General features: G+C 55.5%; 1 protein-coding gene across 5 annotated transcripts in view; it reads right to left on the minus strand.

The window, feature by feature from the left end:
- DCPS (decapping enzyme, scavenger) overlaps positions 1–14284 on the minus strand; it is a 41407-nt gene that overhangs the window by 2096 nt on the left and 25027 nt on the right. For all 5 annotated transcript variants that reach the window (XM_086383755.1, XM_086383757.1, XM_086383753.1 and 2 more), the window contains exons 3-5: positions 11240–11385; positions 5000–5113; positions 87–197 (exon numbers count right to left, since the gene is read on the minus strand). In XM_086383755.1, coding sequence (XP_086239881.1) covers positions 87–197; positions 5000–5113; positions 11240–11385 — 371 coding nt within the window. The remainder of the gene's footprint in view (positions 1–86; positions 198–4999; positions 5114–11239; positions 11386–14284) is intronic.

Here is a 14284-nt window from a genome sequence, read left to right on the forward strand (position 1 = left end):
GAAGGGTGGGGTGAGGAAAGGAACACACGGGAATCGGAGTGTAACCCCTCTGGGCCCTGGAGTGGACTCGGCCCCGGGAACCTCACCTGACCCTCCCGGAGAATGTTCCTGAGCAGCGGCAGGTGCTCTGCGGTGAGGTCCCGAAGCGACTTGATGCCCCGGCGATGGCAGATGGCGATCAGGTACAGGTCATCGAGCTGTGCGGAGACAGGCGGGGTGAACTGGGCTCAGCAGGGGGGCCAACCGCGGAGGCTGCCCATCCTGGAACTGCCCCCTGAGAAGTCAGGAAGCACCCCCACCCCAAGGCCTGCAGGGCCAGCCGCCGCCAATCCCAGGGACACTGTGGCCAGACCCAACCCCAGGCAAGGTGGGCGTCCACCTGCCCCGGGTGAGTGAGGGTTGTGTGAGGGAAGAAGCCTGTGTTTATTCTTCCTGCTCAAAAATATCACACGAGAGTATTTACATACTCAGTAGGGGGGCAGAAGTAGGGGGGCTTCAAGAAAATGCCATGAACCACTTTTATGGTCTAATCACCTGTACTAAGTGCTGTAAGACACAAGGGGAGAAGAGTGCAGGAGGAAGAAGGAAAGACCAGTGAGGGTGATCAGAGAGGGACAGGGGGCCTGGGTCGGGAAGAAGAGGGAGGGCTTGGGAAAAGAGCACTGAGCAAAGGAACAGTAAAAAAAAAAAAAAAAGGCTCAGTGGCATTGGTTGGGGGAGGAGGGCTCCATGTGCCTGGAGTCCAGGCAGATGACAGGTGGAGAGGCAAGTGCGGGGGAAGGGAGCCTGGGGCCCGCGGGGCAGTGAGCTCCACCTTGCTTCACCCTTGTCTCCCTTCCCGTATCTCACAGGGCTCATACACAGCCGCCCTTCCAGAAGACAGTGGCTGCCCGAAGACCTGGGGGTCACAACAGTACAAGGACCCAAGGCCAACAAGACCTGGAGCCAAAACCTTGAGCCAGAGAGGAAAATGACTCTTCCTCTTGCCCAGAAAACCCTTCCTGTCCCAGTCTCCACTTGCCCAAACCCTGGCCTTGGCCAGTTTCACATCCTCCTGCAAAGCAAGCCCCAGACACCAGGGCTCCAAGGGCCAAGGCCTGGTGCGGATCCACCGGCCCTCAGCTCTGCAGGCCAAGCTGCTAGATTCCTCAATGAGATAATTTGGGGACCATGAGTCACCCGACCAAGTCCCCAAGGGCCCCAACTTAAAAACCTGGGAATGAGACTTTCCAGATGGTGCCTGGTGTCCAGCTATGCTTCTTCATGCCAACACTCTCCCCATGCCACACACACTCGTCTCCGCCAGAGCCCTAAGAGCCGGGCTTTCTGCCCCTGACCGGCCACACGTGAGCGCGGTGGGAACCTGCCAGCAGACGGCTAAGCAGTGCCCACCTGGGCCTCAGCTCTGCCTGCAAGTCCCTTCTGGACTCTTCCTTCTCATGGCCTGTGTCCAGGACTCTTGTATAAGCTGAGACCCAAGGAGCAGCAGGAAATGAAGCTGTCTGAACTAGGAGTGTGTGCGTGTCTGTGAGTGTCTCCAGCCGTTCCACGTTGTCACTGTCACAGGCCCTCCAAACAAGAGTAACATTTGTTTAGATGGTATCTGTTGACAAATTCCAAAGATGACATAAGTCACACCTCTCTGCTCCACTGGCATGGAATGAAGCATGAAGCCTGTGCTGGGTGCCAGCTCACGGGCTGAGTGAGGGAAGGAAGACAAACCTGTCCTTTGATAGCAGACATGACCCCGGATTTTCCCCAAAGGGCCCCGGCTGCCCAGAGAAATGATCTGGGGAAAAAAAACAAGGGAGGGGCTGGCAAGGGTCTCAGACTGGCATCCCAGAAGGCAGCACATCAACCCCTCTGGGGAGACAGAGGCCATCAACCTTGTCTACTCTAAGGCAGGGCAGCAAAGTCGAAGCAACAGCCTCCTAGCAAGGGGCAAAACGGAGAATGGCTGGAGCCCCGGACACCCATGGCTCCACCTCAGGAGAGACGCGGAGATCGAGGCTCCTGCCTGAGTGCCTTAGACACAAGGATCTACATTCCGTGAGCTGAATGTGTCTGTGTGTCTCCATGAACACGCACATACATGCTGACACGTATAGTGTGTAAAGACTATGGAGGAGAGACAAACCATCTCTTCTGGGGCAGGGACGTGGAGGAATGTCGGGTGAGGGAATGCACCTTCATTGCCCACTCTGTGTGCTATTTTTATTGTTACCATGTACATGCTGGTGTTGGCTTCCCTGGAGGCTCAGATGGTCAAGAATCTGCCTGCAATGCAGGAGATGTGGGTTCGATCCCTGGGTTGGGAAGATCCCTTGGAGAAGGGAATGGCAACCCACTCTAGTATTCCTGCCTGGGGAATTCCATGGACAGAGGAACCTGGAGGGCTACAGTCTATGGGGTCGCAAAGAGTTGGACATGACTGAGCTTCTAACACACATGTAGATGTATTAACTGGACCAATTCCTACATCCCCAAATAAGCCAATAAGAAGGAATATACAGTTTCTCTCTACAGAGAACTGAGGAAGGGATTCTCTAATCTCCAGGGAGCCAGAGTCTCCAGCAGACATTAGGGACTTGATCAATATTTGTGGGGCTTCTCTGGTGGCTCAGTGATAAAGCAGCCACCTGCAATCAGGAGACATGAGTTCGATCCCTGGGTCGGAAGATCCCCTGGAGAAGGGAACAGCAACCTGCTCCAGTATTCCTGCCTGGAGAATCCCATGGACAGAGGAGCCTGGTGAGCTTCCAGAGGAGTCAGGCACGACTTAGTGACTAACAATAACAGCAAAATATTTGTGAGACGGACGGACAGATGAATGGATGGATGGACGTTTTTTAATCATGGGCCACCAGTGAGCGGAAAAAGACACGATTCTCGGCAGAGCAGCGACACGAGGGGCCGCCAGGGTGGCTAGAAGTCCCCTCAGAGCACATGCCAGACCGCCCTCTCCTCTGTCCTCCTCTGGTGGATGAGGATGAGGACAGAATTCCAGGCCTGGCCCGCCTCCCTGCTGGACACACTAATTCTAGGGAGCCGTGGGCCTCAGTGTTCTGTCACAAGTCAGGGATGTAAGGCCCTTAACTGTGGCACCACAAGGAGACAAGCGGTAAAGAAGCAAAGGTCAGGCACAGTCACACCTGTCCAGTCAGCAAGTTAAAAGCCTGTTACTCAGGCTGGCCCCTTCAGAGCCCCAGGGCGAGTCACCCCACCATGTGGCTGGGACCCTGCTACAGTGCCTGAAGCCTGTTCTCTCTTAAGGGGACAGACAGCGGGCAGTGCCCCGGAGTGCCTGAAGCCTGTTCTCTCTTAAGGGGACAGACAGCGGGCAGTGCCCCGGCCAGGTAAGCAGGAGCATGGGCTTCCGCTCTCGGTGCCACAGGCGCCAGAGTGGTATGGCTCCTTGTATGGGGAGGCTGCGGCTATCCCCACATGCAAATCACCTCCTGCAAATCACAAGGTCTTCAGGGACCTCATGAATCCAAATTCCTCCTACCAGCTCCCCCCTACCCACGCACCCCCACCTCCCTGCACCGTGTGTGTGATCCAGAACGGCCAGCGCAAGGCTGCCCAAGGGGGCGGACGGGATTGACAGAGCCTCCCGGCGTCCCTACCCCACGGGGGCTCTGGCTTCATTCCTTCTCCGGTCCTCTGCCCTCCCTTCCGGCCTGAGTGGGGATCGGCTGGTGGGGGGGGCGACCTCTGCACATCATCACGCAGAGGGGAGGGCGGGCTCCTCTGACCTTCCCAGCTCAGCACTGAGACCTCTGGAAACTCCCTTCAGATTCCCTACCTGCCTCCTCCTTCCCCCACCAGCCACATCCAGGAAGTCCCACGAGCCACCCCAGGAGACAGCTGGCACTGGCTCGCCCGTGCCTCTGAGCCTGAATCCTGTCCCCCTCACCCCGGCCACAGGCTCGGCTCCCCCGTCTCTTGGCAACTGGAGTGGTGTGGCTGGCCAGGAAACCCACCCCACCCAGCCAAGAGAATGCAGGTGAGCTTGGCAGAGGGCACAGAGGCCTGACCAGCGGCTGAGAGAGTGAGACAGGAGGCGTCCCCCCTGGCGGGACGGGCCCAACTCCAGATCAGTGTCCCCGGGAAACCTAACAATGATGTGAGGAACACAGAGCCTAGAGGGGCCCACCCGAGAGCCTGGTTAGTCACGGATTTCAACTGGGAGGAGGAGGGCGGATGTCTACCTGCCCCCCACCGCCAGCCCCCAAGAGCCCAGGGCTGGCTTCCTGGGCCTTATCCGGGCCCAACTCCAGTCTGTGTGGGCACAGCGCTGCCTGAACCCGGTGCCCTGCTGGTTCCTGTTACTCTCAGGGCATGACAGTCCACCCAAAGAGGCGGCAGCCAGCGAGCCTGGGGATGGGCCTCTCAGTGTGAGATGAAGGAGGAGGAGAGGAGGTGCACAGAGAATGCAGAGGACTGGAGGGGCAGCGTGAGTGAAGACGGCTCCTGGGGAACCAGGGGAGGGGGGCGCTCGGGGGCCAGGCAGCAGAGCCGAGACGCTTTGGTGGGTGCGGTGTCTAGGCCGCTGGAGGCCCCCTCTCTGGCTCGGGCAGTGCAGGGGACTCCTCCGGCTGGTCCCCGTGGTTTCTGCCAGCCAGTGCTGCCTGGATGTGCTGGTGTCCAGGGCGTGGGGAGGGGTAACCTGTCCATTTCAGGACTCCGGGTGCCCCTGGAAGGGAAGGTGGCAGCCTCGCACGTGGCTGATGAAGGAATAGCCCGTGACATCATGACGCAAACACTGCCCATCCTCACCCTAGCGTGAGAGGTAAGCCAGAAGGGGCTTTAACTGGCCCACTGAAGGGTAAACATTTGTGTAGGTGCTCCCACTGCAGACAGCTCAGCCTCCCCTGTCGGTTAATCATAATCTTCTTAGAGAGCGAGAGACCAGCAGGAGGAAGAAGGGCAGGATTAGGGAGCGGCAGCTGGAGCGGGGCACTCAGAGACCACAGAGGCCCAGCGCGAAATCCTTTACCTGCTGTTGGTTCCACTTGAGGTCGGGGATCAGGACAAAGCCATCGGACGGATCCGGGTTCTCAAAAACAATCCGGTCGGCTTCAGCCTTCTTGTTGAGAATGTTGTACACCCACTGAAAGGAGGGCAGAGAGAGGGGGTTCACAGGCCAGTCCTTTCCCCAAGAGACAGCCCACGCTGGGAGAGGTAGGTTCAGGGAAGGACACCCAATGGTAAAGGGGCACGAAGCTCAGGGGATCCACACTCAGGCCATCCTGTCCCAGATATCAGCTCTTGGGTCCAGAAGAAACTTCCCCTCCCCATGGCCATCCCCACGGGGGTCACTACAGCTGCCCCCACAAGGGTCCAGATGGAGCTCACTGTTTAGGCCCATCCTGGCCACCCCTGTGCACACGCTCTGCTCTGGCCTCACAGGCCTGGTCTGCAATCCCCTTCCACTGCCCACGGGACTCTGGTGAAGTGTCCCTGCACCCCGACAGGACCATGGGGCAGAGAGTCTGCTGGGAGTTCCTTCTGCAGAAGGAGCTTGCCATGCACCAGGGCAAGGAAGGGCTTATGTTCTAGAAGTAACCGTGCTAGGTTTCCCAGCCCCACTGGGATTCTTGTGAGCGTGGGGTTAGCGCCTCTACCCCACCCGACACGGACCCTTCACGACAAAGCAGAAGAAACGCCACATGAGAGGCAATGACACAGACCCTTCCTCCCTTCCTGTCAACCCTGGGCTGCCAGCTCTCCCATGGCCTTTGATCAGCTGCTGTCCACTGTCTTCAAGGACCCTTCCTTGAGCACTGCATGGACCCCAAAAGCATCACTTTACCATGAAGGTCCTGGTGGCCTCTCTGAGGAAGCCAGCCTGCAGCCTGGAGGTCAAGATACGAAGGCCCTGTTCTCATGGGGCTCCAACCCCTGGAGCCCACTCCACTCCACTGCCCCTGAGCGCTGAGAACCCTTTGCCAACGTGACTTCCTTCCTGGCCAGTGAACTCTGCCCGAAATCTGACAGTGAACCCTGCTGCACAGCCAGAGAGGGGGCAGGAGTTGGGCTCACCCAGCTGCCCCTTCTGCCCCATGGTCAGGAAGGCACTCAAGCTGACGAGGGCTGGAGGAGAGGACAGGGCACCGACACGGCCAGCCAACACGGGGCTCCTTAGCCCACCACCAGGAGTGCTGGCACAGCAGGGTCAGCGAGAGCCAGGGCTGTCCCCCCAACCCCGTGGGGGCTCCCTTCCCACGGCCCCCTAAGTCCACATCCTGCACTCTCGGCCAGCCCAGCCAAGGCCAAGTGCAACCATCTGATATGGAGAGGGACGAGGCAGAGGGAACCTGCCAGGGACGATCTGGGCCTCCCAGGCCCTCCAGTAAGACCCAGAGGCCAGTCACAGTAAGAACCCACCAGAAAAGAGGGGCTTTCCCATGGACAGCCTGGCCATGCCACTTCCTGGTGAGGCCTGGAGGTCATTCTGCAGTGGCTTCTTTGTGCAACCCTGGGGCAAGAGCAATGCAGAGCCCAGCAAGTTGAGAATGTCCCAGGGGAAGCATTTCCTCTCTAACTGGACATCTCTCTAGGAATGTGCCACTTGAGAAAAAAAGTCAGTCAGATCCTGATCGGAAATCTCCCAAAAACAAATGGGAGGGAGGGGATGGTGGTTCTGCGTGAACAGCCCTGGGACTGCCCTGCCCACAGCGGGCCAGGCCACCCCAGGGCCCTGCCTTCCCCCACAGCTCCTGCCTCCACCTAGAAAACAACATATCAGCTGGGGGAGAATGAATGGGCTCTGGAGCCCAACAACATGGGGCTCATCTCTCACCTCCAACACTAACTAGCTACATGCTGCAAAGTGATTTCATCTAAGCTTTGGTTTCCTCCTTCATCAAGAGGTGCTAATTATACCCACAGGTTAGGGCTGTGGTGAGGACTAAGCGAGAAAATGCTCACACAGGCATCCAAAACAGAGCCCTGCCCAGGGAGGCAATGGACAGCAGAAAAGTTGCTGGGAAAGGTCAGGCTGGGCGTGCCTGAGGCTGCAAGACCAGCTGTGGGAAGGGGAAAAAGGAGACTGGATGAGAGCAAAGGAAGTGCATTGATTCTGGGGCAAGAGAGAACCATGTGTGAGACTGGAGGGCGCCCAAGGGCTGGACGGTGTGGTGTGATGAAGGCGTGGTGGATAAGAATCTGCCTGCCAAAGCAGCAGACACAGGTTCGATCCCTGGTCTGGGAAGATCCCACATGCTGTGAGGCAACTAAACCCATGAGCTGCAACTACCAATCCCATGTGTCTACCTAGAGCCCGTGCTCCACAACAAGAGGGAGCCATGGCAATGAGCAGCACCACAATGGGGCAGAAGCCCGCTCGGCAACAAAGCACAGTCAAAAATAAATATAAAGCACAAGGTCTTGAGGCGCTGAGGTGTCAGGACAAGAGGCCAAACCCTGGGCTCACAAACGGATCTCTAAGGCTCTGGATCCAGACATCCCACTGCATTCTTTTTTTTAACTGGGAAATTACAAGCACCTCAGATTTGAGTATCCAAGTAGTATCGATGGCTAAGAGCACAGACTCTGGGGCCAGGCGACCTGGCTCTGAAGCTAGTCTCCAAAAGCTTGTTGTTGAAGATATGGTGCCCGCAAAATGCTCAGGACCATTGCTGTTCTAAGTCACCTCGTGGCTGAGACATCCCAAGCCAACTCACTGTCCTCCACGGAAACCCACTCTGCCATCCATCCCACCATCTGCCACTCATTGCCCAAGGTACCCCCAGAGTCACCCCCAGGCTCCCCCTCGCTGCTCCAAGCCAGCCCCCATCTAGGCCCTGCCTCTTAATAAAAAAGAAGCTCTCCTCTGCCTCTTCCTCCTTCTACTCTCACCACTTCCAACTGCTTCTTTAAATCTCATCACATTACCCACGTGCTTAAAGCCATTTACAGGACCCTCAGTGCCTATAGCACTCGTCCAAAAATCTGACAAGAGATGATTTTTTTCTAATCTAGATTTCCCAGGTCCATCCTGAGTCAGTAGATACCAAGGAGGGCCCTGTGCTCTGTATTTTATAAAACCTCAAGAGGCCATGCTGACGACTGGCAAGGTTTGGGAACTCCTGGTCTCCTGGGTAAAGTGCACACACCTCTTCCTGGGCCCTGCCTGTCTTCTCGTGCTAGCTCCCCAGATGCATCAGAGTCCAGCCCTCTGAGGCCCTGGAGTTTCTCTCTGCTCTGGCTGCAGTGCCCTGTTTATTCTGTCCACCTGGCAAACTTCTCTTTTTCCTTTTAAGATCCAACCGGAGGATCCTGTCCCCAGTGAAGCCCCCCACCATCTGGGCTGATCACTCCCCTTTGTGTCACACCTCTACGTTATGTATTAACCACCGAAGTGCTCATCCCATTACATTGCACGCCTACCTTCCTTACAAGACTGTGGGGACATTATCAGTGCTTATCCTGGTGACCCTCCAGGCCTTAGCACAGAGTCTGGGACCTAGGGGATGCTCAATAAATATAATAGCTATTGCCAATTAGCTCTGAAGAGTTCCAAAGAATAGCAAGGAGAGATAAGAAAAACTTCCTCAGTGATCAACGCAAAGAAATAGAGGAAAACAATAGAATGGGAAAGACTAGAGATCTCTTCAAGAAAATTAGAGATACCAAGGGAACATTTCATGCAAAGATGGGCACAATAAAGGACAGAAATAGTATGGACCTAATAGAAGCAGAAGATATTAAGAAAATGTGGCAAGAATATACAGAAGAACTGTGCAAAAAAGATCTTCACAACCCAGATAACCATGATGATGTGATCACTCACCTAGAGCCAGACATCCTGGAATGCAAAGTCAAGTGGGCCTTAGGAAGCATCACTATGAACAAAGCTAGTGGAGGTGATGGAATTCCAGTTGAGCTATTTTAAATCCTAAAAGATGATGCTGTGAAAGTGCTGCACTCAATATGCCAGCAAATTTGGAAAACTCAGCAGTGGCCACAGGACTGGAAGAGGTCAGTTTTCATTATAACATATATTGCATCTGATCCCATCACTTCATGGCAAATAGATGGGGAAACAGTGGAAACAGTGAGAGACTTTATTTTCTTGGGCTCCAAAATCACTGCAGATGGTGACTGCAGCCATGAAATTAAAAGACGCTTACTCCTTGGAAGGAAAGTTATGACCAACCTAGACAGCACATTAAAAAGCAAAGACATTACTTTGCCAACAAAGATCTGTCTAGTCAAAGCTATGGTTTTTCCAGTAGTCAGGTATGGATGTGAGAGTTGGACTATAAAGAAAGCTGAGCATTAAAGAATTGATGCTTTTGAACTGTGGTGTTGGAGAAGACTCTTGAGGGTCCCTTGGACTGCAAGGAGATAAAACAAGTCCATTCTAAAGGAAATCAGTCCTGAGTATTCATTGGAAGGACTGATGCTGAAGCAGAAACTCCAATACTATGGCCACCTAATGCAAAGAACTGACTCATTTGAAAAGACCCTGAGGCTGGGAAAGATTGAAGGCGGGAGGAGAAGGGACAACAAAGGATGAGATGGTTGGAGGCATCACCAACTCGATGGACATGAGTATGAGTGAACTCTGGGAGTTGGTGATGGACAGGGAGGCCTGGCGTGCTGCAGTCCATGGGGTCGCAAAGAGCTGGACACGACTGAGCCACTGAACTGAACTGATTGCCAATTAAGCTGAGTGCTTGTAAACTTGCTAGAAACAGCCAAAAAAGAATACATGGGGAAATTCCCTGGCGCTCCAGTGGTTAGGACTCGGTGCTTTCACTGCTGAGGGCCTGGGTTCAATCTTTGGTCAAGAAACTAAGATCCCACAAGCCACACAGCTCGGCCAATTTAAAATAATAAAGAACAAATGAACACTCATGTCACCCAGAAGTGGGGAGAGTAGTAGAGTTATTTCCCAAGAGGATGTGTACAGTGGTCTTTAAGAAGGTGCATATATGACTCACGCCGAAACTGTATTAAGGACTTCCTCTCTTTAATCACATATATGTGCAATTAGTGCAGCGAAACACACATTCCAGGACATCCACTTCACGATCCAAGATGCTTTCTAGGAAAGATGGAGACCAATTTCCTTACTACTTAGAAGACATAACAAATGCTGGAGGTCTTTGTTAAAAAACGGAAAAAAAATCAAGCCAGAGTGAGCTAGAGAAGCCTTGTGCAAATCCTGTGTGGGGCCACGGCTAACAGCCTGGCCAGGTCTTCCCCGTGGGACCTCCCTCAGCCCCTGTCTGCCTCCTGTCCTTCCTCCTCCCAAGGACAATCCACCTGGCAGGACCCCACACTCAGGACACCCTCCCCTCCTCTGGGCCTGGGAGAAATGGCCGTGAGCTTCCCATATCAGGACACCCTGCCCCACCGTGGCCACACTCTCGGCTGGAATACGTACAAATGCTCAGGGAACGGGAGTGAGTGATAAAGAGGCAGGATAGGAAAACAGCTCATCCATCACATTAACCCTGAGCATGCACATGGGGCCAATCTCGGGAAAGGCTCTGGTTGGTGCTGGGCACAGACCCAAGGAGAATCAGATCTGCTAGCGAAATGGCCTTGCGTCTGGCCCAGGGACTGAATACACTCTGAAGATGCTTCCAACCCGTGAACACAGCCCTGGAAGAAGAGGCTGTGCAACCATCCCCTCCCCCCGCTCCTGCCCCCCAGGATGGATGCAGGGGGCGAAAGGGAAGGAGAAGTTTCTCCCCTGGGACTCCACTCGTGGAGGCTGGCTAACTGTGGGTGAAACCAGGAATGAGCGCCTGGATGGGGAGGCCTAACCAGCATTTTTTTACCATTTACAGACCTCTGGTCTGGGTAAGCCATTCTTGAGATCGCATCAGCGCTACTAGAGAGTAGCCAGAAGTTCTTCCCAGGGACTGGACTGCTCTGAGATCCCAGACTGCCTCGGTGGTGTGCCCGAGACCAGTGTCAGTTCCCTGATCCATGCAGATGACTGTCCTCCGCAAAACACGACCGCCTGAGCCCAGCACTTTCTATGCCACTTATCCTGCCCTTTCCTCTCCACAGCACTCTTAAGTCTCACGTCTGGTGTGGTTACATATACATCCGTGTCCTATCTGACGCCTGCACAGGAGGTAAGCGGCGTGAAGGCAGGGACGCTGCTAGCCCCTGGGACCATCTCGACCGACGCCTGAGAAGACAAACACTGGCCTCAGGGACAGCATTCTGCGTGCAACCCGTGGAGCCTGCCTGAGCTGGTGGTGGCCGGTACCTGGATGCTCAAGCTCTGGGACTCCAGGTGGGGCAAGGTGACGTTCCTGTAGTCGCTGCCCGTCTCTCGGACCAGGTGGAGGTCCTGGCGCAGATACTTCTGTAGGTGCTTCTCTGTAGCAGGGTAAACCACGGTTGTCTTCACATCTGCAAAGACACAGCACAGCCCCGGCCGCGGTCAGCCACGCTCTCCACACAGTCCTGCTACCCTCCAGCCTCCCTGGCACCGCGGTGAGGAGGCGGCCACCGTCTCGTCTCTGATTCCCCAGTGACGGGAGCCGAACGCTAAGAAGTTATGATTCGCCTGTGTTCCACTCCCATGAGGCGTCTCATGCCGTTAAATTCATGAAGGTGAATCACTCTCAGAATATGGAAAACATAAGACGTTCATGGATGGATCATGGGGCCCCTCGTAACCCTTAACCCCAGCCCTTCTCTCTTACTTTCTGGGCACAGGAATGAAAGGTTTCTGACTCTTCTCACATAGCAAACGTTCTAGTATGTGGCCTTCTGAACCCAAAGCTGAAAATCTGGTTTAAAGTCAGACTCCCTTAATGCAGGGGGGGAAGGCACAGACGCCTGGGAAGCCAAGTCCTCGTCCTGCCTGCTCCTTCCTCGGGACCCCTACCTGCGTCCAGGTGTTTAAGCTCCCTGTGCCCCTGCTTCCCCATCTGTCAGCTCAGGATAATAACAGCTCGCGTCAGAGGGTTGGGAGGATTAGCAAGTCAATACCCGAGGAGCTCTTAGACCAACAACGTCTGACACATAAGCAACACTATTTAACTACTGGCTATTCTCAACCCAGGGTTACTCACCCTTGACCTTGGCACCATCAAGGCCTAGGTAATCCTTTGCTGTGGGGGCTATCCTGTGCCCTGCAGGCTATTGAGCAGCACTTCAGGCTTCCCAGATGCTAGTCAAACCCTCTCTCCAGTTGTGACAACTACAACAAATGCCACAGATATTGCCAAATGCCCCCAGAGGGGGGGACTGCCCCCTAGTTGAGAAGCACTGTGTTCATCGCAAGGAAACCTGGTCGTTTTCCTAAAAAGACTCCAGGCTAGGGTCCTTGTCCAGCAACACCTGGTTTTGGTTAAGTCCTTTTCCCTATTTCTATTAGCATCTGCCGCAACAGCTTGAATGTAGATCCGAAAAGCAGGAAACGGTGTCTTAAAAATCAGTTGGGATGTTTCTCAAAAGACCGACATCCTCCCCGATGCCAGATTCAGATGTGTTTCCCCGGAGGAGCCCCTGAGAGGGGGCCGCCCAGCACAGGCACCGCACACTCCGGGAGATTCTCAGGCTCGCCTACACACCTCAAGACCCAGCTGAGAACCACGACCCACACACGCACGTCTGGTCTTAGGATGCAGGTGATGCTCATTCCACAGGTGAGGGACGAGGTCACAGGGACTCCAAACGTACCCGACACCACGCTGCGGGACGGGCTTGGGACGGCAGGGCAGAGGAGGGCTGGAGCCACGGTCTTCCCGCCCTGAGGTCCATGCTCTTTCCACCCCTGCCTGTGGGCCCAGCATCGCTGTGCTGCAGCCCAGCCCAGGGTGGGCGTCCAGAGATGCCATGTCAAGCACTTTCATGACTTCCAGAAGGACCAAGGGCCCATCAGATGTAGCAGGCCCACGGGCTGACACACGACTCCCCTTCCCGGCTGCGCCACCTTGGCTGTGTCATTAACCGGAGTCTCAACCTCCTCATCAGTTAAGGATGGTCATAAAACCGAGCCTACAGTGTGGCTGTAAACATTAAGGTGTTTCCTCAGAGCCACTGGAGGCGCTAAGTAAATGTCACCCCACTTCCTGGGAATCTCTGATCTGACCCTGAAAGGGAGGCACGGAGGCCTCTTCACAACCCTCGGGGCCTTTCTCACGCCCACCACCCTCTAACAGTCCAGGGGTCACAGGCCAGAAGTCAAAGATCAAGCACAAACAAGATCTCAGGAGGCAGGGGACTGCCTGAAATAGATGGGATGTCACCCCCTTGGCCCCTAGCCGTGTAGCCTGGTGGAGAAGGGCCAGATTGTGACACCCATCAGCCGGGTTCAAATCCTGACTGTGTCACCTCGGGCACCTGAGACGCCAAAGAGCAGAGGGTGGGAAGTCTCTAGAACAGCAATCCCACCTGCACCCCCACGGAAAAGTCCCCCGCGAACGTCCTCAGCTTACTCCTCTGGGTCGCCTGGGTGGGGCATGGGGACCAAGGCTGTGAGCCCTGGCGCTCCCTCCCATGGGGAGACGGGCAGGGACGACCTGGAGAAGAGCCGTGCCCCACTGGCAACGCACGCACCGCCTTGGGCTCTCAGCCCGGGACTCCCCGGCCATTCCAGGCCGGAAACCCACAGGGCCTGCAGGCGTGCCCACCTGCCAAGGCTTGCCAGAGACTGTCCAAGCTGCTGGGAAGGGGGCGAGACGGGCCCCTCGCCAGGCCGGCCCCTCCTGTCCTCTCCTGAGCAGCAGGGAAGAATGAAAAGGCCCCGTCCAACTGCTCCTTTCTGCCCAGAGGAGACCTGCCCTGCTGCGCTCTGAGCCCCAAAGAGTCATCACTCCCAGCCGGGTCTCAGTCAGACCTTCACTCCCGGCATCCAGATGGACACTGCCCCCCAGTCTCGCCCAGGCCTCCCTGCAACCCCGCTGACCGTCCTTCCCCGCGCCGTCTCAGCTCCAGCCCTAGCGACCTCCTAGTGACCTCCTCACACCTGCATTGACTCCCATCTCCAGGCCTTGAACCTGTTCCCCTGCTTCACCTGCTCAGGTCTCCGTCCAAGCACAGCACCCCTGACCTCACCACACCCTGGGGTTCGCCCTGCACGACCTGACCACGGAGGACAGCTTTCCTGCCTGATTCCCCCAGGGATGTCTGTCTACCTGTTTTACCGCATTACCCCCGGCACCCGGAAGAGAGCCGAGTATACACTAGGCACTCAGCAAATACCGAACAAACAAAAGAAAGAATCCGACCTTCTTATTTTTTGGAATCTGACCTTTTTAGACTTTAAACCCAGGAAGTGCACTTCTTATCCCAAATGGAA

This window comes from Bos grunniens, chromosome 29 (genome assembly GCF_055505025.1).
Source record: "Bos grunniens cultivar Pamir isolate PY7600 chromosome 29, Bosgru_T2T1.0, whole genome shotgun sequence".
NCBI classification, from domain to species: domain Eukaryota; kingdom Metazoa; phylum Chordata; class Mammalia; order Artiodactyla; family Bovidae; genus Bos; species Bos grunniens.